We start from the raw sequence: 26,264 nt of genomic DNA on the forward strand, positions 1-26,264 counted from the left end.
CGAAGTTGACAACCAAACACTACTACACTATTTTAAGAGGTACATTTTAGGGGGATCAAATGTTTGTCTCCTCCCTATTGACTAACTATACCACTAATCTACATGGTAACTACTAGGGGTGTAAATGGATATTCGAAAATTAGATTACCGTCCGCATCCGAATCCATTTAAAGCGAATATTATCTGGATCCGTTTTAAGCGGATATTATCCGAATCCGTTTATGAGATATACGGTTTTTAGCGGATGCGAATCTGGTAAATGATATATCCGATCCGTTTAACATCCGAATTTGAGAAGTAAATCCTTTTTATTTATTATTAACAATATCATTAATATTTATTTTTAGTAATGACACACTATCTTTTGTTTGTAAAAGAAAAGTGAATTTTCTTTTTAGAAAAAAACAAAAACAAAATATGTTTTGGGTAGGAAATGAAGTAATCTCTCATTTTAAGGGCATTCTTGGAGTTCGACATGGCTTCTTTATGAAGCAACAAATGTGGGATGTAGGATGAAAGAGACAAATGGATGATGGTGATTGAAAGAAGATGTCATAGTTTCTAGAGAATTCTAGAGCAAAAAGGCCATAATCATTGATGGTAAATGGACGGCTCAGATCAATTTTCCAACTTAGGGTTATATAAAAACCAAAAATGCAATTAATAGAGGGAATTTCTAAGGTTTGCAAGGAGAAGCAAGAGAGAGGAGAAATGAGGAGGCTGAGACACCATCTTCGGCATTCCATAGTGCCTTCAACCCCACCAAAATCCACCGCCGTCACTCTCCACCTTCTCATAGCCACCTCCATCACCGCCAGTCACCTCCATCTCTAACCCAATCCCCATCTCCATCCCCATTTCTCTTCATCTTCCACAATCAGCACTCTCACTTCCCCTGTTCAAAATAGCCCAAACCCATTCCATCAATATACATAAAAAAGAAAAAAAAACCCAAAAACCACTACCAACACCATCATCCATCCCCACCGCCCTCTCTCTCTCTCTCTCTCTCTCTCTCTCTCTCTCTCTCTCTCTCTCTCTCTCTCTCTGTTTTAAAATGATGAACAGGATCTCATATATTTTAGGGTTTAAGAGTTAATTTTGTTAAGAGAAGGTAAAGGTCTGATTTTAGGGTTTGGAAAATTTATTCGAGGAGTACAAAGGAGAAGAAAGATAAAGTGCTGCGATAAAATGTTCGAATTTACCGGATAAACGGATACGGATAATATCCGAATTTGAACAATATCCGACGGATACGAATTCGGTAATAGATATTAAATATCCGCCAAATTCGCCGCCAAATTCGAATCCGAATCCGAATTCGGATAGTGTATGCTGTAATCGAATTCGGATATAGCCATATCCGATTCGAATTCTATCCGTTTACACCTCTAGTAACTACCTGCATCCAAACAGATTAGCCAAAGTTCTATCTGCATTCTAGGGGTTTCTTAGTCTTTTCAATAATTGCAGCCCAAGCTTATCTTTTGATGAGCCCCGTACGAAATGATTTAATAGAAAGACAGCGAACTTTGTTTTGGGCCCATTGCAAGCCCGATAATTTTTCTTATATAGACTCTCTCTTTCAGTTGGCACTTCCCTATCTCTAATTCTTGTGTCGGTAGGCTGAGTTTTCTATGGCAACTTTTCTCTGCTTGGGATTGCCGTCTATTAAAATCAAAATACCCTTGTCTTATGTATCACACTTTCATCATTTAAATCCAAGTAAAATCCCCAACTAATAAATGAATCTAATCCCTCTGCTTTTGTGAGGGGGACTAACTAAAGAAATTGGGGGCTTATAGGCCATCTCTTTCAATTGGCACTTCCTTTCACTCATTTTTTGGGAGTGTAAACACCTAAATTTTAGTAAATATTTTGAAATCAAATAAATAATATAAATAGTATTATCTTAGTGAAATGTTATCAGCACTATTGTATTTTGATGATCGCATTCCTCACTTTATTAAAAGTACGGTATGGCCCACACCTTAGGATGATCCAAACCGTCCATTAGATGGGCCACAGCCTATAGGTTGTGCCCCAAAAATTATTTTCATTGGTTGATCCTAACCCTCCTATCTATAGAGGAGGGTTAGGCTTCCCAAGCTGTGTTTTTGTTTTTGTTTGGCTTCCCATCGGCGCCATTAATTTGTTAGAAACATATGACCCGGCCAAAAAATTAAGGAAAGAACGAACCCAAGAGGTGAAAGATTTACATGGTCGGGTCAATGGCCTATATGCAACTAATGGGCATGAAACTATTCTTCCTCACTATCAATGGCAACACTTAAAACTGAAGGAACAAAACTCACAAACATAAAAAAAAAACCAAAACAACCAATAAAACAAGTCTTTTTTTTAAAAGAAAACAGAGTTTTGCTAACTATGGTCTTACCTAATCCTCAAGAGGAAAGAAGATAATACCTCACTGGTCTGAAATTCCTAACATTCCTTCTATGCTCTCTCTCTCATTTTTTTTTGGCAGCTTCCTCTCGTTGTTCTTCAGAAGGCATGCTGGGCCCTGATTAACAAAGAAGATTCCTATCCCAAAGTCAGCAAACCAATAAAATGAGGAGAATAAGTCTTGGTCACCGCCGCGTTGGTGGTCAGTCATGGCTACTTATCGCTATTTGTGACTTTTACTTATCCCAAAGACTTGGAGTCATATATGGCTTGGACGATGCTAGCGCCACTCACTTAGATTGAGAAAAATGTGTCGGCATTCGTGTTCTTGTGTCCCCATTGCACCAAGGTATTAACATCCAAATGTGTCATTTTTTATCAAACGCGTATGACACTTGAATCCTTGCTTGACATTACCTTTCTTTCTCCAAGGATAGAAAGAGATGATATCTCTTACAACCACTCTCATGAAATATTATATATATTATCGGGGCTTCTTTCTTGTTTTGTAATCAAGGAAGTAACAAGAGAGAAGAAAAAAAAGGAAAGATGGTACTTCATGTGTTGCTTCAGCTCTTATGGCTAACAACAACAGCATTAGCATCTTCCATAGCAAAACCAGCTGTGTGCCCAGATAAATGTGGCAATGTCGACATTCCTTACCCTTTCGGCATTGGAGATCCCAACTGTTTCATGAACCACTGGTACAACGTAAGCTGCAACACCACCTTTCACCCTCCAAGGCCATTCATTGGCGTTTTTCGGGTTCTAGAGATTTTGTTACCAGAAGGGCAAATACGCATAGATGGTTGGATGGCATGGGACTGTTACTCCGTGTCTAACCCCGGAGGCAATGGATCCGGTGGGTCCACTGATTTTACAGGAACCCCGAACACTTTTTCGGATACCCGAAACAAATTCACTGCTATAGGGTGCGACACTCTAGCCTATATAGGAGGCCCCAATGGTACAGATTTAATTTACTACTGGATGTGTCTCAATTTGCAATAACAAAGAGAGCTTAAGTAACGGGTCGTGCTCTGGGATTGGCTGTTGCCAGACCTCCATCCCAAAGGGTCTCAAGTACTTGGATTTCTCCCTTTACAGCTTTCATAACCACAACCGGACCAAGGATTTCAACCCGTGTAGTTATGCTTTTTTAGTGGATATTGATTACTTCAATTTCTCTATTCCACTTCTTTCTCTTCAAAATTTCTCTCCTACAAAAAAGGAAACTTTCCCAAGGGTACTAGACTGAGTGGTAGGGAACGAAACGTGCCAACAAGCTCGGAGAAACTCTTCTACGTATGCCTGCCGTGATCAGTTGAACAGTCACTGATTCATCTAACGGGCCTGGCTATCGTTGTAATTGCAAGAGTGGCTATGGTGGCAACACTTATCTAACAAACGGATGCAAAGGTTCTCTCTCTCTCTCTCTCTCTCTCTCTCTCTCTCTCAAACAAAACGATGCCATTCAAATCGACGAACTCAATCCTTTGGGCTGTGGAGGGATAACAAGAAGTGAAATTCTTGCAAAATACTTACAAAATCTTTTCTTCTCCAACTTAAAATTCCATTACAAATGTTTTCTATCCTTTTTATAGATGAATACAAGATAAAAAAAACATTCAAACTAATCCACTAACTAGTTTAGGGACTTTTAAACTTATAAATAACTTAGTAACTCACAAATGCATTAACTACACTATGACTAACAGACACGTACAGTTTACTAAAACATCCATAACTTTTCAACCACTTGGCCAAATTGAGTATATAAACCTCCTTAGTGCCTCTCTCGGGATCTTTAGGAAGGATTGGACATAGGATCAAAATTAAACATCATCTCCATTCATTGTAGCCTTTAGAAGGCAATTTGTTATCTTTTCTTTCTTGATTCATTATCCTAGTAATTAATTGGCGAGTGATTGGAGCCATGGAGTCATCTCCAAAAGCGAGTGTTGGAGATGTGAAGCTTTCTCCGACGGCAAGTGGTGAGGTGTGGAGCCATCGCTTGTAAAAGGTTTAATCCTCACCACAAGAAGATTGGGTTAATGAAGCCATCAAGGTGTCTTGGTAGAGTGGAACAGGCCTCTATGTTGAGGACCGAACCACTATAAATCCCGGTGCACTCTATTCTCTTTCTTATCTTTACTTGCGCATCTTGGTTTGTCTTCTTTGTGCATTTCTTATTTACCTTGTTCTTTGGATTAATTTGTTTAAATCTTTCAAAAGAGCAAAAGTTTTTGTAAACCCAATTCAACAACCCCCCGCTTGGGTTGCCTATGGGATTTCAATCTCACAGGCCGTTCTGATGATTTGCGGTCTTTAGTGTTCCATTCCATTCTGTTTTTTTTTTTTTTTCCAATTTCAATATGCCATGTTTATTTGTAAAACCTTCATTTTATTAGTATGTGCGGTTATGATTATTGAGTTGACAAATTTACATTACTTAAAGTGTGTAGATATTTAGCTCAGTTTCTATTTGTTGTCTCTGAGTTTTAGTTAAAACCAAAAAAACAAAACATAGTTTTATCCATTTGTGTATTCAAATGACCTGTTTGGATTTCATTTGGTGAACAACTCTGTTCATGGGTTTCCATCATTGCACAAGTACTAGGGCTCTGAATCATTTGGGAGCAATTTCTTTGTAAAAATTTAATTGTGTATAATGTAAGTAGGACCTGCTAGGACTCTCTGATGGACGGACCGATTTGAAATGGATTGTGACCGGGACACAGGAAGTAGGATCCGAAGAACACTCCGAATCCGATCCAACTGATAAGGGATTTGAATGGATCATGACTGAGAAATAGGTGGATCCGATTCGAAGTGGATCTGTTGACACCCCTAACGTAGACATACTACTAGGATCCATGCACATATTTCGGATCCCTATCATAGGATTCGAAAAAATTATCAATCGGATCCAGACAAGTAATAAAAGCCTGTGGAACAGCCCTCAATTCGATGTTATTATATTATTTTGGTAAAAAATGCCATATCTATTTTTCGAGCTATATTTTTCTATTTTCAGCATTTTGTCATTCATTAGTCTCTAGTCTTAAGTCGGCCTCTTCTTTTCCTTCTCTAACCATTGACTTTAAGTCTCTAATCGGTAGTGTCTTTGCCGGCCGCTCCAACTGGCCCTTGCCCTCTTTTGAGAATTTTAACTGTGTGCAACGTAAGAAGGACCTACCAGGAGACTCCGATGGACGGTCTGATTTGAAATGGATCGTGACTGAGACATGAGAAGTAGGATCTGAAGAACACTCCGAATATGATCCGACCGATAAGGGATCTGAATTGATCTTGACTGAGACCTAGGTGAGTCCAATCCAAAGTGGATCCGTTGACACCCCCTATATGTCATGCACAAAATATTGTAGGGGAAAATTTGGAAAGTTGGTTAAAAAAGCATTTAATTGGTTTATAGTGTGTTTAAAACGCCTATTAAAAAATTCCCTATAAATATAGAGTTTTTTGTCATAAAATGTTTTAAATGAAGTCTTAAATGGCAAACCTACAAAACACGTCTTATTAAAAAAAAACGGCCGTTTAAAATGAAATTTTCCTCACTATGAGTATGCGTGAGGAGACGATGAGGTAGAAAACAGGGAAAAGTTAAACTCAAACTTAAAACGGAGTTTCTGTTTTCCTTATTTTTCAGCCACTTCGAACCATCTCCTAACTCAAGTCCTATCAATTCTCCCCCTCCCCCTCCCCCTCTCCCTCTCCCTCTCCCTATACCCATCTAATGGCCATCGGCTCTGTTCTCCTCTCCAGGTTCTCGAGATCCAAAATACTAGCCTCTGGTGTTTCTAACACCTTGGCGCAGGTTAGCAAATTTTCCATTTTCCTCTGACATTTTTCTATTTTTCCTTGTTTATCCTATTGTTTTTACTTTTGCTTTTTCTTTGAAGCATTTGGTTCCGTTAATGAAGATGTCTGAGGTGCTTTTGTGGTTTAGGTGAAATTTTTCTTTGCTTCAGTATTCACTCTCTTTTTCTTTTCTTTTTTCTTTTTTCTTTGTGGTTTGGTAACCTAGAAATGCTAAATTGGGTGACTTTATATGTACTTCCGATTTTCAATCTCGGCTTCTCTGGAAATACTCGATATGATTTGGGTGTACATCCAAAGTTACCCTTTGTGTGTCTCTACTGGGAATTTTCAGATTCTTCATTAGAAGAGTGGGTAATTTTTTTCTTTCTTTTGTTTGTTTCTCTGGTTACTAAACTCATTGGCCAGGATCGATTTACGCTCTTCCAGCATCAAAACGTTGCTTCTTAGAGTTGTATTCGATTCGGATTTGTAAACCATTAGGGATGATTAAAGGCAGTTTTTTAATGGTTTTTTCTGTTGGGTATATGATATAACCCATGTATGTTCTAATATAAGCCCAGTAAGATAATGGACTGGTGTAGTGGGCCTATATGGGCTAGAGTCCATTAACCAGTCATTAACCCTAGCGTATCTCTATATATAGGGGCTGGGGGCAACAAACTTGGTATTTCAAACTAGATACCTTGGGTGTAATGCTTCAAGCAACCTTGCTTGACCTAATTTCCTCTAACAATCTTGAAGCATTACACCCAAGGTATCTACTTTGGAATACCAAGTTTGTTGCCCCCAGCCCCTGTATATAGAGATACACTAGGGTTAATGACTGGTTAATGGACTCTAGCCTATGTAGGCCCACTACACCGGTCCATTATCTTACTAGGCTTATATTAGAACATACATGGGTTATATCATATACCCAACAATCTCCTCCTATGTTCTATATATAGCACAATCCAATAGATAGATAATGTAATGTTCAAAACAAAATATTGAATCATCCACATCACCATATGGTCTATATCATAAAAGATCTGTAATCCAAATGAAAACATGAATCCTTTTATGACAAACCAAGAGTTTTAGATATACAACAAGCTAAACTCAACCAAAAGGTAGTTTCGCATATAAGTGAACCCCACTGATCTTAGATGAATTGATTAATGAGGTATGATTCTCATCGAGATCCAAAATAAAGTTCCACAAAAAAGTAAACTCTATGCATACTGAAATGTAAGCATAGTCTTTAAGAGTTTAGAAGATTTACTCATCAAGTAAGTCATCTTCATCAAAGTCCAAATCAAGACAAGCTCCTCCTTTTCGCCAATCCCTGTGAATTACCAAATATGGATTTCATGAAAATGAATCCAATCATTTGTGTAAAACACTAAAGTATCTAGTTTTACCTGAAGAAGAACTTAGTACAATTCTATAATTCACGAAAGTATCCAGTTCTACCTGAAGAAGAACTTAGTACAATTCAAAATGACTGAAAAAGTATCAGTATCACTCTCACCATAAGCATCATTGTCAAGTTTCAATAAAGAACAAGACCTAAACAGCTTCTTTTGCAAATAACCATTCCTAATTGTCAAGTTTCATTAAAGAACAAGATCAAATAGTTTCTTTTGCAAAGAACCATTTCATGTTTCTTTTTGGAATGTTACAGTCATCTTATCCATATTTGAGTTAAGCTGTATCATCAAGTTTGGAATGTACAACATTTCCCAAAAATGACATGTCATCAAATGTGGAATGACACACAACAACTCTAAATATCGTCGAAACATATCAAGTGCTTATCTTGGCCAAAAGGGAGATTCGAAGATTCAAAATAACATGGATGTAGGTTAAGTCCTGTCTATATAGACTTTAACCCCATCTCCCCCACAGTTTTGAATATTCGATCTTTGGTCAGCCCCTATATGAGAGCATCGGCCATATTATCCTTCGATTTCGTATCAATCAAAGTGATAATCTCGTGTTCTTGAGATAATTCAGCATGGTATTTTCAGCCTAAGATGTCTCCTCTTACCATTAAAGAGTGAGTTCTTCACAATCGTAATTGTAGCTTGATTATCACAGAACACACTTAAGGAACTAATCCTTAACTGGGTCAGTGGAATGTCCGTAACCATAATCAAAATCTTTATCTCCTCTGCTTTCATTTGCAACTGAAGCTAGAGCATAAAGTTCCAATTCGACTTCCACACAACAGCAGTAGATTTGCTGCCCCTGAGTCTGATCCCCATGATTCATCAGAATATTCTTCCACGAGAAGTGGATGGCCACCATAGTTTTGAGCATACTCTTGAGTACACGAAAGGTATCTCATCAGCCTCATAAGGGCATCTCTATGCTCATGGCCAGGATTGCTAGTAAAACGACTCAACATGCCAACTATAAAGGCTATGTCTGGCCTAGTGCAACACAAACATGAGGCTACCAATCAGTTTAGAATAATCTAACTGACTCACACTGTCTCTTCCTTAGAGATCAACTTCTTGGTATAATCAAAATGGTGTCTCAATCGGTTTGCACTCACTGCATCCTCAAAAAGTAAAGTAGTTTTGCATATAATGGGCTAGGCCAATGGTGATTCCCTGCCTTTCAAAAAACTTACTTTCATACCAAGAATGATGTTAACAACACCCAGGTCTTTTCATGTCGAAGTCTTTACCCAAGGGTAGTTTCACATTTCTCATCACAGAAAGAGATAGGAAAGAAGAATCAACATCTACATACAAATAAATAATCATGACCTTATTCGACACAAAACGATAGTAAAGGCATTTATTCGAGTTATATGTCAGAAACTCAAAGCTCTTTACTACTTTGCCAAATTTCTGATGTCACAATTTAGGTGCTTGATTAAGACCATAACAAACTTTGTATAATCACATACAAATATCTACTTGCAGCCCATAGTCTTAGCCCCATTTGGCAAATCGACTAGCTGCCAAGTTAGATTTTCTAACAGATAGCTCACTTCATCATGAATGGCTTCTGCCCACAACATAGAGTCCCTAGATCTCATCACGTCCTGATAGGATGATGGATCATTCTCCAATTGGTAGGTCACAAAGTCCTCACCAAATTCTTGGGTACTCTATCACATGGAGGAGCATATAGAGATTTAGGATGTGATTTGCAGTCAAAGCTGCCTCTCCTCAAATGCAACTAGGCATGCCAGCTAACATTAACATGGAGTTTAACATTGAAGTTAACGTCCTGTTCTTACACTCAGCTATGCCAATTGATTGAGGCAAGAGAGGAGCAGTAGTTTCAAGGATTATGCCCTGAGAGGCACAGAATTGCTTGAACCCTGTCAATGTGTATCTTCTCCTTCTCTATCACCCCTAACTCTCACACTTGTCAAATGTAATTGACATATATAATGGTATCTTATAAGTATTAGTAAGTTAGACCATTTTCTGATAGTGCACATGTCCCAATCAGTTGTGTAACAACTTAGGAGCAATTAGCGGTGAACTAGCCTAACTAACAGTCTCATTACCTAAACTTAAATCAAACATACAATCTATCAAATATGCACAATCAAAATAGTATGAGTTAACAATCAAAGTTACTCTACCACACATAAATGAAGTACATATGCCAACATAGTCTAAAAACATAGTCTAAAAGACTAATAATTTTTAAATTCTTTTGAAGAGCAAGAACTACTTTAACAATTTTTAAAGTTAGTATATGTCCTGAAGAAATGACCAAGTTCGCAGTACCAGCGTGAGGCACCTCTACCTCTGCTCCACTAGCCACTGTAACGGTCTCTTTCGCGCCAACAGCATCCGTAAGTAGTTTCTTCGAGTTGCAAACATGGCAGGTGGCTCCAGTATCTAACCACCAGTCTGAAGAAGTACTGGCCTTACCATTGCCTAACATGGCAACAAAATTCTTAGGCTCAGCACTGCCCATCATCATATGAGCTTTTTTTTGCGGTGTGTTAGATTTAGCCTTCTTAAGTTGTTTACACTCTGCAGCAAAGTGACTCCATTTTTCACAGTTGTGGCACTTGCCCTTCTTTTTCTGAAAGAAGTCTTTTTGGCCTCCAACTTGGGATGTTCACTTTTAGGTGACTTGGATTTCCGAGAAAATTTCTTGGGATTTGTTACCGCATTAGCAGCAGATTGTTGCTGTCTAACCATCTCCAAGTTATTCCTAGCTCGATTCTCATCTTCGATTCGAATGAATCGTTTGAGATCATCCAGTCCCACTTGTACCTTTTTTCGATACATCTCGGTTTTAAAAGAGTGTCATACATATGGTAACTTGTATATAATTGTACCCACAAGAAACGAATCACAAACTATTTTTTCATTATGCAACTTAGATCTCAAATTCTCTAGAACAGTAACTTGGGGAGTGATTTCCTTGTCCTCTTGAAACTTGAAATCCATGAATTGGTCCACAAGATGGGCCTTGGACAATTCCTCCTCCTTCTTGAATTGAGCATCTAAGTTGTCCCATATTGCTTTAGCAGTGTTGTATTTGCTATAGGTTTCTGCAAGACGATCTGAAAGACAAGTCAACATGTAGTCTTTGCAGAAATCCTCATTTCTAAGCCATTGAGATTCATCAACTTCTTCATCTGTCTCAGCAAAGGTACTCAAAACGGTGTAAAAACTGTTCATATATTTTAGACCGAATTGAGTCTTTCGCTTCCATGAGTTAAACTCAAACCCACCAAAGGTTTGAAGTTTGATCATCTCAAACGGAAGAGAACTCTTTTCCATTGTAATATTTAGGTGAAATTAAAAATTGGAAAGAGTGCACCTGATTGGCGAATCGCAAGAACCCAATCCAAGAACCGAATCGCAAACCAAATCCGAGAACCGAAACAGACTCCACCAGCAAGAATCGGATCCAAGAACCGAATCCAAGAAACAACGGCTCACCAACCAACCGGCAGCAAGAGAGGAGGCCGACGACAAGTTTAAGAACCGAATCCAAAATCCGGCGGCTCACTAAGATGGGCTCCAATTCGGCTTCAGCAACTCTAGAATAATCCTTTACAAAGATGGGGGATTTGTTGAGGAAAGAATGAGTGATTTCGATTCCAAAATCGCTTTTCTCGAGCTCTTCCAATGAAGATGCCGAACCAGACCCCACTATGATCAAAGTCTTGGAGTATTGTTTGATCAAGCTTTGAAGAAATAAAGAACAATCCAAACCAAGCAAAGGAAAAAACCACGCCCAAATCTGTATCTATGTGGGAATAAACCCACGCCCAAAACGGAGATTCTGTGGATGATTCAATATTTTGTTTTGAACATTACATTATCTATCTATTGGATTGTGCTATATATAGAACATAGGAGGAGATTGTTGGGTATATGATATAACCCATGTATGTTCTAATATAAGCCCGGTAAGATAATGGACCGGTGTAATGGGCCTACATGGGCTAGAGTCCATTAACCAGTCATTAACCCTAGTGTATCTCTATATATAGGGGTTGGGGGGAACAAACTTGGTATTCCAAACTAGATACCTTGGGTGTAATGCTTCAAGCAACCTTGCTTGACCTAATTTCCTCTAACATTTTCATGATCAAATCAACCTTCGTTGCATGTTATTTGTTTGATGTTTGAATTTTTGTGTTCTATTATCAATTTGCCTTCTTGTAATCGAGATCTTCACCTTTTTATGCTTATCATTTCCCCTGTATTCTACGAAGAATCGTTCTCATTTTTATTCTGTATCTCTTTTTTTTAAATGGTTGAAATTTCATTTATGAAATACCGAGAAGGTTGAAAAACAGAAAAAGAAAGTCCCTTTTTACTCTTAGGCTTACTAGTTATTAAAGTGAAAATTCTACTATGCACTCACTTTTCACTGTCCATAGCTCAAGAATCACCGCATTCATATGATTGTAGACTCTCAACCAGTGTGTGTTTGGCCCGTTGAATGCTTTTGGTAGCGCTCTTATTAGAAACAGCAATTTTTTTATGTGCTGAAAACTTTTTATGTAATGATTTGAGAATAAGCACGAGATTGTTTAATTGATGAATGGATGGTTTATATTGTGTTGTGCTCTTATTCTCTTAATTGACAGAGGCCATTTCGGAAATAATGGAAAAAGCAATTAGACACCATGACTCTTTCACACCATACACCATGATTTTGTGTTTGTTGAATGCTCTGTAGTGGGGTATTAGTATCTTGGTTTTTGTAAGTTGAGCATTTTAATTTGTCCAAGTTTGGTGAAGGAGGTGTGCATTTGCCTTGGTGGTTATGGGAGTAAAAACGAGCTACATACACCATGACATTGCAAGCCTACATGATCAGTAGTCTTCACGGTAGATTGGGGTATCAATTTATATGTTTTTGCGTTTTAGGTCATTTAGTTGTGTGATTGATTGGTCTAGACAGGCGGTGCTTAGTAATTGCTTAGTAACTTAAGGGCACTTACGACAAGATTGAGAGGAAGTACTAAAGACACCGTGACACGGTAACTGCTCCCAAGTCCCAACATTGTCTATAACATATATGGACAGCTGATCTCTGAAAAGAAGAATATGGATATCTTCAAATTGCATTTTATTGGTGTATGTAATGAATTCATGATGTGTGTTTATACTTTATTATTTTGGCCAGGCTTCTAGTCATCTAAAGACATCACATGGGACGTCGCTTTTGTCACAGAGGTGGGCAGCTGCTGCAAGAACCTTCAGGTATTTGACTTTCTCAATGAGTTGCTGTTAAATTCTGGTGAGTTCAGCTCCCTGTTTGTCTGTTCTTTGGTTTTCAGTATCTGATGGTTTTGCTGTAATTTCTTGGTCAGCTCTAAACCAGCTGGAAGTGATGTTATCGGGATCGACTTGGGTACCACCGATTCATGTGTATCAGTGATGGAGGGGAAGGTGTGTGTCACATAAATTCCTTGTTACTTATATGCATATGGAAAAAAAAAAGAATTTCCCTTAGGTTCCCTTGATAGGGAGGGATGGGGTGTTAAAAATGTTCTTCCTAAACCTTGGTTTTTAGAATTTTGATTGATAATTAAATTTTTAATGTAAGACTGTAAAGCCTAGAATTTTCCTGCAGAATCCAATAGTGATTGAGAACGCGGAAGGTGCAAGAACTGCACCATCTGTCGTTGCATTTAATCGGAAAGGGGAGCCTTTGGCCGGTACTCCTGCAAAGCGCCAAACCGTGACAAACCCTTAAAACACTGTGTTTGGTACTAAGCGCTTAATTGGACGAAGATTTGATGACCCGCAAACACAAAAAGAAATGAAGATGGTTCCTTACAAAATTGTCAAGGCTCAAAATGGACTCGGATGGTCTTATGGACTTAAAGGGTCCGAAGTGACTGGATCCTGCAATGTCACTAAGCCCTGGATTCCAATGGAGGGTACCTCTACATATGAAATACCTCATATTTTCATTCATTTATGATTTATATGCATACCTTACTCGGAAGTACAAATAATATTTCATTTTCCTGCTATTGCTTTTGGTTGTGAACTAGTGATGACTCACTTGAATTTCTTTCATGTTTCGGTTTGGTTGCGTGGGGGTGGCTGGGAGAGTAGTGGAATATGGAGTCAAAAGAAGTCAAAAGGGAGGAGATAAGCATTCTAATTTGTCTAGAATTACCTCGGAGAATAGTGTAAGTAGTGTTTGGTTTCATAGCATATACTCGGACAGTAGGAGAATAAGTGGGGGTGTCATTACCAATTTAGGAAGAGAGCAGAGACAGAAGGAAGAGAAAGAAAAAGAGAGTGCACAATTCCCTAGAAAATCAACCAAAAGTCCTAAGTATTCCGACCTTGAAGATGTCTCATTTGAATCCTCTTCAGACAGGGAAGATGATCCAACAATCACAGATGGTGCCAGAGAACCTCAAAAAAAGAAAGTTTTCTTGGCGGATGACCGTAATCAAGTCCACCTTATCCTAACCGAGCAAGAAGATAAATGCGAAGAAAAAAACCTAGAACTTGAGAAATCAAATGAATCATGGCAGGTAGTTTAGAAGAAAAATTGGCCAACATGCTCACAAAGAACCCAATATACCCCAACCAAATTAGCTGATTGTGTAATTCACAAGGATTGAGCTTTTAGATCTCTTAGGGCTAGTGATTGTCGTCCATTTGCTCTAAGCCTTGGTTTTCCATCTCTCTCATGTTCCGAGTCATAGATTGTTTTGTGCCTTTTATTGTATCATCTTTCTATATTCAAATAAACCGGTAGGGGTCCCTGCCTAACCCCAGCTTACCTATCAAAAAAAAAAAGTAGGACCAAAGACACTATTGGTAGTCTAATTCATTCAAAATGTATAGAGACCCTGACTCAAAAAGTATTCTGACCTAAGACACTATTGGTAGTCTAATTCATTCGAAATGTATAGAGACCCTGACTCAAAAAGTATTCTGAAATAGATATGACCAATCTATATATGCAGTACCTCTATAGATCGGAGGACTAGGATCTTCCTATGGAAATAATTTTTGGGCCACAATATAATTAAATCGTGGCCCATCAAATGGATGGTATGGATCATCCAATGGTGTCATCAGCAGTACAGTAAGTTTAAAAAAAAAGGGGACTATAAGGGCTTACGCCATATAAATCTCCCGTTATATGAGACTAGTAAAAGTGCACGTGCGTTGCAACGTGCCAGCTAGGAGAAAGCAAATGGAGAAGTCTGTCATTAAAAAGAAATTATATTAATTTAAGTAATATAATCATTTTTATACTTCTACTGTCTTCCTCAATTCTTCTTTGCTTCAGAGGCATCGTTTATGGTTAAATATTTTGTTTAATCTCAGTATTTGTATTGTACTAAGTTCTGAGCTGATTTTATTTGATTAAAGAGTTGCATATATTTTATGAATTAAATAAGTTAATATTATGTTGGTGGTCTTTGCTCTTATTAACTCCCTTCGTAAGTTCATTGCATGGTCACAAATGAATGTGAAATGCTTGAACTATTCAATGCATTTATATATATCTTTATGTGCAGTTGTATGTGTTTCAGCTACATTTTAAAATTTTCTGCACATCATCTATTGGTATTATTTTGGCCATCTTAGGTACACTGATAGAAGGAAAAGTGCGGTGGATCACTTTATGCAGGCTTTGTCAATAGATCCCTTTCTATGGGCTGCGTATGAGGAGCTGTGTATTCTAGGTCAGTACAAAATGTGTCTTATGTTCAATTTCTTTATCTGCCGAGAGCCCCGAGACTGATTCCCATGTAGATGACTGCATTTTCTACTCCCATGTCGTGAAATTTTAAGAGGATTAGAACTTGTTTACTGATGAAAATTCTCATAGCTGTTGTGCCATAGTTTAAAACTGCTTCACCTGTTCTGGACTCTCTAGAGTGGATTGGGTGTGGCCTATCTGTTGAACATGTCTTGTGTAAGGACTAAGAACCAATTCACTCTTGGCCAACTTATTCCATAGGTGACTGTGAAGTTGACTCACCAACTCTACTGAAGCGACTCAGCTTGAATTATGGTGATTCTTTAATTGAGATTGAGTGTCTAAATATTGGCAATTTTCTTTTTTGTAACTTTGGGTTACCACCAATTCTGGAGCTGTTTCATACTCACCAGTAACCACACTATCATTTCATTAATAGTGTTTCCCACATCAATTATGATGAATGCAACCGGGCAAAGGTATCAATGATCCAAACCGTTTGTTTTTTCAAACGGTGTGTAAAATGATTGTAGAAAATCATTTCCAATGACAAAACCCAATAACAAATTACTACAAAGCTTGGACTGTTAGAGTTGGTGTTATTTAATCGATTATACTTCAACACAATCTATTGAGGGCCTTCAATAGTAAATGAGAGAGAGAGAGAGAGAGAGACTTACGACTGAATGTATTCCTTTTTTGAAAGTTCAAGCTTCACCCACCGCTACCATCCAAACAAGAAAGATCTTTTAGAAAGTCGGGGTCTTTGAAATTTTAACTTGTATAAGGCATGGGCCCACATTAGGCCAAGCTTTGTTTTTTCTTTTGGCTTCCCATCGGCGCCATTAATTTGTTAGAAAAATATGACCCGGCCAAAAAATTAAGGGAAAATGACCAAATAGGAACGGTTTCTACTGAGAATGACATTTCAAAAGGGCTGTTTTCTAAATCACCAATGAAGAGTGCATATGACTAAAATGCCCTTGACTCTCTCTCTCTCTCTCTCTCTCTCTCTCTCCCCCTATCAAATCACCTATTTGAAATGATTACATTTAGGGGAAAACAAGTCCTAAAACCCACCTTTTTCCCTCTTCTTCTTCTTCCTCCCACCTACCCAAAAAACGTACGTATGAAAAACCCAAAAACCTCCATTTTTGAAACCCAAAAACCTCCATTGTTAGATGCGAGAAGCTTCATTCTATTGGTAAAAACCTCTTTTTTAGATGTGAAAGCCTTCCTAAACCTTCATTGCATTGCACAACGCCTCCATTTTCAAGAAATATTGGAAAAAAACGTTATTGGATTTGGAAATCTGAAAAATCTTCACTAGAAACCACCATTCCATTGCAGAAAGCTTCCATTGAATGGAAAGATGTGTATTTTTACCCCTCTCCCTTCTCTTTCCATTATAAGGCATGTTTATAAACTTGAATGAAAGTTTTTCATGCTAAACTACTGTCTTCCATTGCAGAAAGCCTTCAATCAGTATTGGAAAAGTGTTTAAATTACTTTAAACACTTTATAATCATTGTTATTTTACTGTAATCCACTAATTTCTTAAGTTAAACCACTATTTCACTACCATAAACCAGTACTCAAGTGGGTGTTTATAAGTGGTTTATATAGGTTCTTTGGGTAAGATTCCTCCGTAGTGGTTTATAATCGTAAGTAGTGGTTTATTAAGGGTTACCAGTGGTTTAGAGTGTTTATAATTGTGTTTATAAATGATTTATACAGGGTAAGAAGTAGTTTATAGTGTTTATAAGGTGTTTATATAGGCTTATCAGTGGTTTAGAGTGTTTACAAGTGGTTTAGATAGGGTAAACAGTGGTTTATATAGGGTACACAGTGGTTTATATAAGTTTATCAGTGGTTTAGACTGTTTATAAGTGGTTTATGTAGGCTTATCAGTGGTTTAGAGTGTTTATACATGGTTTATACAGGGTAAGAAGTAGTTTATAGTGTTTATAAGTGGTTTATATACGTTTATCAGTGGTTTAGAGTTTTTACAATTGGTTTATATAAGGTAAACAGTGGTTTATATAGGCCTATCAGTGGTTTATACTGTTTATAAGTGGTTTATGTAGGCTTATCAATGGTTTAGAGTGTTTATACATAGTTTATACAGGGTAAGAAGTAGTTTATAGTGTTTATAAGTGGTTTATATAGGTTTATCAGTGGTTTAGAGTTTTTACAACTGGTTAATATAAGGTAAACAGTGGTTTATATAGGCCTATCAGTGGTTTATACTATTTATAAGTGGTTTATGTAGGCTTATCAGTGGTTTAGAGTGTTTATACATGGTTTATACAGGGTAAGAAGTAGTTTATAGTGTTTATAAGTGGTTTATATAGGTTTATCAGTGGTTTAGAGTTTTTACAACTGGTTTATATAAGGTAAACAGTGGTTTATATAGGCCTATCAGTGGTTTATACTGTTTATAAGTGGTTTATGTAGGCTTATCAGTGGCCAACATACGAACTACATTATCCAAATTATCATCCAAGAAGATAAGCTTAATACATCATATGTCAGTATATATAAAGCGTCTGAGCAAAAAAGTATCCATCATCATCAGAGAACTGAAGCCATCTACTGCTCTGGAGGTGGTGGTGGAGGATATGAGGAACTGGAGAGGTACTGGTAATAGGTGGTCCACTGTTCATCAATGTGTGTAGTAAGAGTCTGAAAGCGACTAGCCATCTCCGTGTCAACGTGAGTAGTGAGCGCCTGGAAGCGACTGGCCATCTCCGTGTCAACGTGGGTAGTGAGCGTTTCGAAGCGACTGGTCATCTCCCTGTCAACGTGAGTAGTGAGCTTCTCAAACTGAGAAGCCATGGATAGCTGAAGGGCCTCCTGCATAGCGGTGAAATCCTGAGATGCCCGTGGTGCCACAGGTGCCTCAGTATCCTGATCCGCCTCTTCTTCTTCTTCTTCTTCCTCTCCTTCTTCTTCTCCTTCTTCGTCTTCTTCTCCAGCTGCAACTTCAACTACTTCTTTGTTTAGAGCCATGCGCAAGAAAGACTTATCATCAAATGGAGCGGTAGGAATGATGGTCGCCTCACTATCCAGAGCAATGCCAAAGTTGCGGAAGATACACGTAAGGAGCATGCCATATGGCAAGGAGGCTCTGGACCGCTTAAGTGTTTGGAACATAAAACGGAAGATGATATAGGGTAGGCAAACCTTGCGACGCTCAAGAATACAATAGATGAGGTAGGCCTCTAAGGGCCTTAGAGCATCGGTCATGCCCCCGCGAGGGGTGAAGTTGCTGAACATGAAGTTGTGAAGCATCTTAGCTTCAGGAATGAGATGGGAGGCTTTCACTATCATGTTGGATCTATAACTCCTGGTAATCCGACCATACACAGTGTCGTGATCAAGATCATTTAATGAATGGATCCCATTTCCAGGCCAAAAGTAATGCTCAAAACCAGAGGGACTAATCTCAAGCATCTCAGCAAGTTCATGATAATTGAGTCGAATCGTTGTTTTCTTGACGCGAGACTCAATTTCGAAGTACGAAGGAGTGATTGTGAGATTGGCATAGAAAAGACGTACCAATCTAGGATAGATAAGCTCATCAAGATGAAGAAATTGTGTCCATCCAAGAGCGTCAGACCGAACTTTAAGGTCGAAGTGTTTGAGGACGTCGGGCTCTATGAAGCGTCCGGTGCGGACACCACGATTAGCCATTTTCGGCCATGCCTTCTTCGCTTGTGCAGAGGAGAAGTAGGAATTTGGAATAAGCTCCGGTTCGGGAGACGGAGCCGTAGCTTTCTTAGACCGCTTCCTCGATGGTCCTTCATCGGCCTGGCGTTGGGTAGAACCTCTGATTTGGACATTTTTGGTTCGAGGCATCTTCGGAACAGTTAGGGAATAAGAGAAGTTGTAATGGAGGGATTATGGGTTTTTGGGTAAAAAACAGGGTTGTGGAGGATGAAGATGATAAATTAGGGTTAGTTTTGAACGGATTGTAAGGGAGAATGGTTAGGGTTTGGAAACGGATTGTAAGGGATAATGGTTAGGGTTTCAGAGAGAACGGAAAACGAATGGAGATTAGAAGAGGGAAATGAAAAAAAAAGCACGTTCGAGGGTTTAAAAGGGGTTACGTAAGTGTCAGAATTCTAAGACTATGTCTCGGAATTCCGAACGTTTTTTAAAAACCATCACACTCGCTGCGGAATTCCGAGACATAATTCTCGGAGTTCCGACCACATAGGTTGTAAATTCGTACTTTACTGCGGAATTCCGAAAAAAAAATCTCGGAATTCCGACCAGTATTGTGAAAAAACCAACAATTTTACATATACTTTCTGCGGAATTCCGAAATAAATTCTCGGAATTCCGAGAAAATTTTATTTTTGCTGCGGAATTCCGAAATTAAATCTCGGAATTCCGAGAAAATTTTTTATTTTTGGCGGAATTCCGAAATTAAATCTCGGAATTCCGAGAAAAAAAAAATTTCCTGCGGAATTCCGAGTAAATGTCAGAGTTCCGACCAGTACTAAAAATTTTTTTTTTTCTAACATAGATATCATATGTACCCTATTGTGCTATGTTGGATTTGCTTGACCACCTCCATTATGTCCATTATTTTGGAGCCTTTTCCATCCATCCTATCCCCATGAAAACAAAAAAATTTGAATTTCTTTCGAATACTGTATCTCACTGCAAGCAGCATATGTGAACTCATGACCATGCGCAACAATCAAATCCTAATCCAACAAATTATTAGATGCCAAGGTGTTGAAAGTTACATTCGATTTGAACCTGCATTGGAGTTGGAAAATGGAAGAGACTGTCTGATCCTTACACAATGGACAAATTTACACACATTAGAATTTGGAACTGAAGAAATGGAATAAGTGGTATGACAATCACCATAATACATTACAATTTACAGACATTACAATTTCGAAATGATATGTCTCGAGAGCGTCGACCTGCAACAACACCACCACAGCCCCTACAAGTTGACAGTCGTGCAACACCGGCCATCTAAAAAATCCTCCAGTAGTTGTCTTCTCATCACCGTGATCTCTGCCTGACTGAACTTTGGCGGCACATCACGTGCCAGGCAATCCATCTCCTTCAGCACAAACAACCCACAATCATTGCTGCAAAAGAAGAAGACATCATCGACCAAGCTCGTGGAGCGCAAATAAGAGGTACAATGAATTTAATTTTCCTAACCCCTGATTGTAATGAAATTTAGTACATGTTTCTCTGTATGGGCCTCTTGTCAAGTTCTTCCACTAGAAACTTACTTACGTCCACCTTCCACTTTTCTAAGTATAGCCCCTCCAGGTATCGAACCTATGAAACAATCATTACAGGGTAACAGTTTTATATACTTACAAATTTAACGAAGGAAGGTGAGACTCGAACTCACCAATGGTCGAACCTCTGTCCAGTACTTAACATCTTTCAAAGAGTTGTAGATGTAGAACTTTTCGTCCACCATATCAAGGACCAGAAGAATCCAATGTTGAGGGACATGCACCGGGAAGATGACTCTTTTTAGGCTATCCGGCGGGCATTGATTCAAGCGGCAAACGTACTTCTCAACGGAGTCGGGGCCGGCGTAGCCCTTGTCAGTTATACAATCCTACAGAAGCAATACAAGCAAAGTGATTCGTGACCAAAACACATTCAAAGCTTCCTAAAAAATTATAAAATGAAAGTTTGGGAATGAAAAACGATTTATTCTTACGTAGAGGTAGGTGCTGATGGAAACACAGGCTCTTTCTCCAGGTTTTCTATTCCGTTCATCCCGGACGTTCAGATACTCGCCGTATACGTTCATAAGCTACGTAAGATAACATATAGATATTAGAGACGAATATCACTACTGAAAGAAGTCAGTATTAGAAAAAATAACCAAAACACTTACCGGAGAAGTTAACCACGCTACGGGGTCGTTAAGAATAACCAAGTCTTCAGCACACATGTACTCGTCGTTGATCTGTATGACTCAGGGACGCTATCGTTTCTTCCTCTGAAATGTGAATGTCTTGGAGACGATCCTTGTCTCCAACACCTTTTCTCTTATAAACCTAAGAAGATTAAAGGAAATTTAGATAACTTCAATACAATGACCCCAGGTAAGCAAGAGAGTGATGTTCCTTACCACTGATATCGGAGTAGAACGTTTTGCGATCAAAACATTGTCGCCATCTAAGACATCATCTTCTACGATGGACTGCCGCTGTCCCTCTTCTCGAGGAAGAAGAGGATCGTCAAGATTGTCTACATCATCTGCTACGATGGATAAGAGACTCTCTTCTTCAGGAATAGGTAGTAGGCACTTCAGAACCTGAAATCGAATAGTTCATTTCGGTTAGAATAAGTGAGACCTAGAGGAGTACAGAAGCTTTACGTCTCACCTCCTTTTTCTTTAGCTTCCTATCACGGATCAGGGTAATGAGGGTTGTCTGCTCCTTCATCCGTGTATCGATCCTCGCGGTCCACTTCAATAGGCGTGGACTCGCATCTGGAACTGAAGGTTCCCACAGGGTAGTATGCTCGAATAGCCACACCTGGAATGAAGACGTACGATGATTAGAGAACAAAAATTTAACTTACATATCGCTTATATGGTACATACTATATCTACTCTTTACCTGTAGCAGAATAGCACAACCATTGATATATCACATCCCCTTCTTCGAATATGAATCCAATGACTCTATGAGGAAGTCATAGACAGGGTATGCCCAACCAATTCTTCTGATGGTCTCTGCTTCTAAGTAGGGGAAAAGGCAGGATTTCGTCTTGTGATCCGTGGCGTCGGCATGTGCAAAAAGCACAGAGCAGCAGAGGAGTAGCAAGACATGTCTGACTGTCGCCTGGATCGATAAAATCTCGTCCGACATGGACTCTGCCCTAATAACCTTCGCAATCTCAGCGAATCTTGCCGTTAGACTGCCAAACCTCCAACCTTCGACCTCTTCTGTCGAATGCCAGTCTATCCTTATTATATCCCCTTTAAGGCTTAGACCTAATGCTAATGCTACATCCTTAACCTCAAAGGGGACTACGATGTCGCCTACTCTAAATGCCCTGGACTTGGGTATCCAGGATCGCACGAGGGTGGTCAAAATTGCCTTGTGCAATTTTACACCTTCTAGGTTAAGCAAGGCTCCAAATGGGCTTCTACTTAGGATATCAGTATGTACATTCCTCAACTGCAGGGACTGGAAGAAGTCGTAAAACTTGGAGGGGCAGCATCTTGACGTAACATAAGACGGCTGGAAAATAAAGCATTATTAGATATATAGCACATTACCAGAAATACAACACTTAAAAGAATAACAGGAGGCATTACCATGATTTCACGAGATGATTACTATATGCAAAAGATGAATATGAATCCAAATAATCAGATGTGGACCTGTTCAAACACAATGTGAGGAAACAAATTAACAAATATCCATTTAATTTCTTAGAAGCCTATTAGGGTGTTGAGCAAATCTCTAAGGAAAATTAAACTCCTAATTTATCTATTAAACCACTGTTAACATGAAAAATTAGGGGTTTAAACACCTGATTGCTCGCAAACTCAAACCCAATATACCACTGAAATGTCTATTCTATTTTTTAATAGCCTAGTAGGGTGCTGACCAAATCACTACGGAGAATAAACCCCTAATTTATCAATTAAATCACTGTTAACATAAAAAAGTAAGGGTTTAAACAACTGATTTGTAACAAATTCAGCCCCTATAGAGCAATGACATGTCCATTCATTTTATTAGAAGCCTATTAGGGTGTTGAGCAAATCACTATGGAGAATAAACGCGTCATTTCTCAATTAAACCACTAATTTCTCCTAAATTAGGTTTTTAAACCATCAATACTTAGTTCAAACACCTTATTTATCAATTAAATGACGGATTTCTCACAAATTAGGTGTTTCAACAAATTATTTCTCAGAAATTAGGAGTTTAAACCACCGATTTCTCAGAAATTAGGTGTTTAAACCACTGCTTTCTAACAAATTAGGGGATTATAACCATCAATAGTTACTTCAAATCCCTCATTTATCAATTAAATCACTGAGATTGGTTTTAACCACTGATTTTTCATAACCCTAACTGAGAAAACGACTAAATCACTAACTTATCAAAACCCTAAATGACAAAACCACATAGAGACTGAAAGGGAGAGAGTGACAGTGAGAGAGATGGGTTACCAACCTGTGAGATTTGCCGCTCAGATTTGCCGCTCAGATTTACCTACAGAGAGATACAGAGAGGCCGAGAGAAGAGAGAGAGAGAGAGAGAGAGAGAGACGGAGAGAGGGAGAGACTTGCCGGAATTTCTCCGCCGACGCTCGTATTTGCAGCGAGAGAGAGAGAGAGAGAGAGAGTAAACAGTGGAATGTAAAAAGTTAAAAAAAATCAAGAGAGTAAAAACAGAGGGAGTAAAAACCGTATTTTTTAACTAAGGGTATTTTTGTCCCATGGTCATCCAAACCAGTCAACATCACTGCTGTTTGGTGATTTAGAAAACAGCCCTTTTGAAATGTCATTCTCAGTAGAAACCGTTCCTATTTGGTCATTTTCCCGCAACTAATGGGCATGAAACTATTCATCCTCACTATCAATGGCAACACTTAAAACTGAAGGAGCAAACCACTCAACCCCCAACTCACAAACATAAAAAAAAAAACCAAAACAACCATAAGTTAGAAAAAGGGAAGAGACTTGAACCCTCATTCACGTGATGCTATATTCTTATTTTTAACAAGACAAAATATGACCCTGTATAAGGGTCTTACCCATAGTAAGCCAAAAAGGTTGCATTTTGTCATTAATTTACAAAATATGGCGGGGTAAAATTGGAAAGTTTAGCCAAAAAAAAGTGTTTAAAACCCGTTTTAAACATTTTCCTAAAAAGAAATGGTGTTTTGTTTAATGTAAAAGTTTTAAAGGAAGTACCAATAAAAACACGTTTTGTTTAAAAGTTTTGCTAACTGTGGTCTTACCTAATCCTCAAGAGGAAGGAAGATACCTCAAGGGTCTGAAATTCCTTCTATGCTCTCTCTTTCATTTGTTTAGGCACTTTCCTCTCGTTCCTCAGAAGTCAGCAAACCAATAAAAATTAGGAGGATAAGTCTTGGTCACCCCCGGGTTACTAGTCAGTCATGGCTTCTTGTCGCTATTTGTGACTTTTACTTATCCCAAAGACTTGAAGTCATATATGGCTTGGAGGATGCTAGCGCCACTCACTTAGATTGAGAAAAATGTGTTCATGGTTCGATTGTGGTGGGCCTTGCCAAGAAATTCTTGTGTCCCCATTGCACGAAGGTATTAACATGCAAATGTGTCATTTTTTATCCAACGCGTATGACACTAGCTTTGGAGTGGTTCTTTTGGAGCTGTTAACGAGGGAGCAACCAGTTTCTTCTGATAGATCTGAGAAAGAGAGAAATCTTTCTATGTATTTCATTTCTTCAATGAAAGAAAACCGTCTTTTTGAAATCTTGGAGAAACGAGTTGTGGATGAGGGAGGGACATAGCAAATCTATGCAGTTGCTGATCTTGCAAAGAGGTGCTTGAGAATGAGAGGAGAAGAAAGGCCAACGATGAAAGAAGTAGTCGTGGAGCTCGATGGGTTGAGAAGGTTGGAGGTACACCCCTGGGTTGAACTGCCTCAGAACGAGAGTGAATATTTGCTTGGTGAACCATCCGGACTCTACAACAACAGCCAGGGTGTTGGGAAAGATAGTTTGGAAGCCAAAGACGTCTTATTAGAGTTAAAGATGGGATGGTGATTGCGCTGCTCGTTATTAAGATTATTAAGTTCTTATTGTTAGAAAAAAGATTATTGTTGACCAAAATTGAATGTTTTCTATTGTAAGTATAGATATACAAATGAGTTGTTATATGTAATCTCTTTGTCATTATTTAATGTAGTTCTCATGCCCGAATGAGGGCACGGAATTCATTTGCAAACCTATATAATATGTCATCGAAGAGATTCAAATACCATCAAACTACTCTTCTCTCTCTCTCTCTTGAATGGAAATGGATTAACTTAAAGAAAGGAAGAATGGGACAACTCTGACAATCAAGATAATTAAGAACAAACAACAAGAGAGAGAAAAGCAACAAAAGACAACAACATTAAGGAGAGAGGAAATCATATACTTCCAACTCCACCCTCGATGCCCCCGCCGAAGCTAGCCTATCGGCCTCGCTACTAGTCGATCACCTTACATGATGGAAAGGCCTCGCTACTAGTCGATCACCTTACATGATGGAAAGAGAATGACGGACCCTTTGGCTCTATCCAATATGATAACTATCCAATCAACATTAAGGAGACCGATATAAGTGCCTAGCAGCTTCCAATCCGAAATGCAGACCATACTTTGGGAAAGGGGAATGATGCCGAAAATAAATCTAACTTGGGTCCTACCGAAATACCCCAAAACTAGTGGTTATTTAGTTGGTGGGAGCTAGCGTATACATGAAACTTATTTAACTTACCAAAATACCCCAAAACTAGCCTTTTATAGATATCAGGGTATTTGTGTAGAAGACATTCAACTTACAAAAATTCCTCCAAACTAATCGTTTTCTAGATTTTGGAAGGAGTAATTTGGTAAAAAGTATTTAACTCACGAAAATACCCCTAAAACTTGTCGTTTTCTAGTTTGTTGAGGGTATTTTCAGTAAAAATATTAAAAAAATAAAAAATAGTGTGTCGTGCCTTGCCAGCCCATCATGGGCCGCAGACCAGATTATTATTGGGCTGTGCCTCACACGGCCCATCACTATAGCACACGGGGCATGCACAGCCCACGTGCTTGGCCGGGCTGCCCTCCCGGCCCAA

General features: G+C 38.7%; 1 protein-coding gene and 1 pseudogene across 4 annotated transcripts; both read left to right on the forward strand.

Annotated features, from left to right (window-relative positions):
* Positions 1 to 2,693: 2,693 nt before the first annotated feature.
* On the forward strand, positions 2,694 to 25,404 carry LOC143864983 (wall-associated receptor kinase 3-like; annotated as a pseudogene).
* On the forward strand, positions 3,661 to 15,902 carry LOC143850541 (heat shock 70 kDa protein, mitochondrial-like). 4 transcript variants are annotated; one of them, XM_077359788.1, is made up of 6 exons: positions 3,661 to 3,825; positions 6,193 to 6,244; positions 12,865 to 12,941; positions 13,052 to 13,130; positions 13,315 to 13,624; positions 15,306 to 15,853. In XM_077359788.1, exons 1-5 carry the CDS (start codon positions 3,818 to 3,820, stop codon positions 13,435 to 13,437), a joined length of 339 nt encoding a protein of 112 aa, XP_077215903.1. In that variant the 5' UTR covers positions 3,661 to 3,817; the 3' UTR covers positions 13,438 to 13,624; positions 15,306 to 15,853. The 4 variants fall into 4 exon arrangements, 2 of the variants coding, with proteins under 2 accessions (XP_077215903.1, XP_077215899.1); XR_013236008.1 differs by lacking the exons at positions 3,661 to 3,825; positions 13,315 to 13,624 and adding an exon at positions 6,330 to 6,376 and having other exon boundaries at positions 3,841 to 6,244; positions 15,306 to 15,902; XR_013236007.1 differs by lacking the exons at positions 3,661 to 3,825; positions 13,315 to 13,624 and adding an exon at positions 3,841 to 5,733 and having other exon boundaries at positions 15,306 to 15,902.
* Positions 25,405 to 26,264: the final 860 nt, after the last annotated feature.

Source organism: Tasmannia lanceolata, unplaced genomic scaffold (genome assembly GCF_043159265.1).
Source record: "Tasmannia lanceolata isolate RefF3 unplaced genomic scaffold, GAP_Taslan_0.1 ptg000003l, whole genome shotgun sequence".
NCBI lineage: Eukaryota > Viridiplantae > Streptophyta > Magnoliopsida > Canellales > Winteraceae > Tasmannia > Tasmannia lanceolata.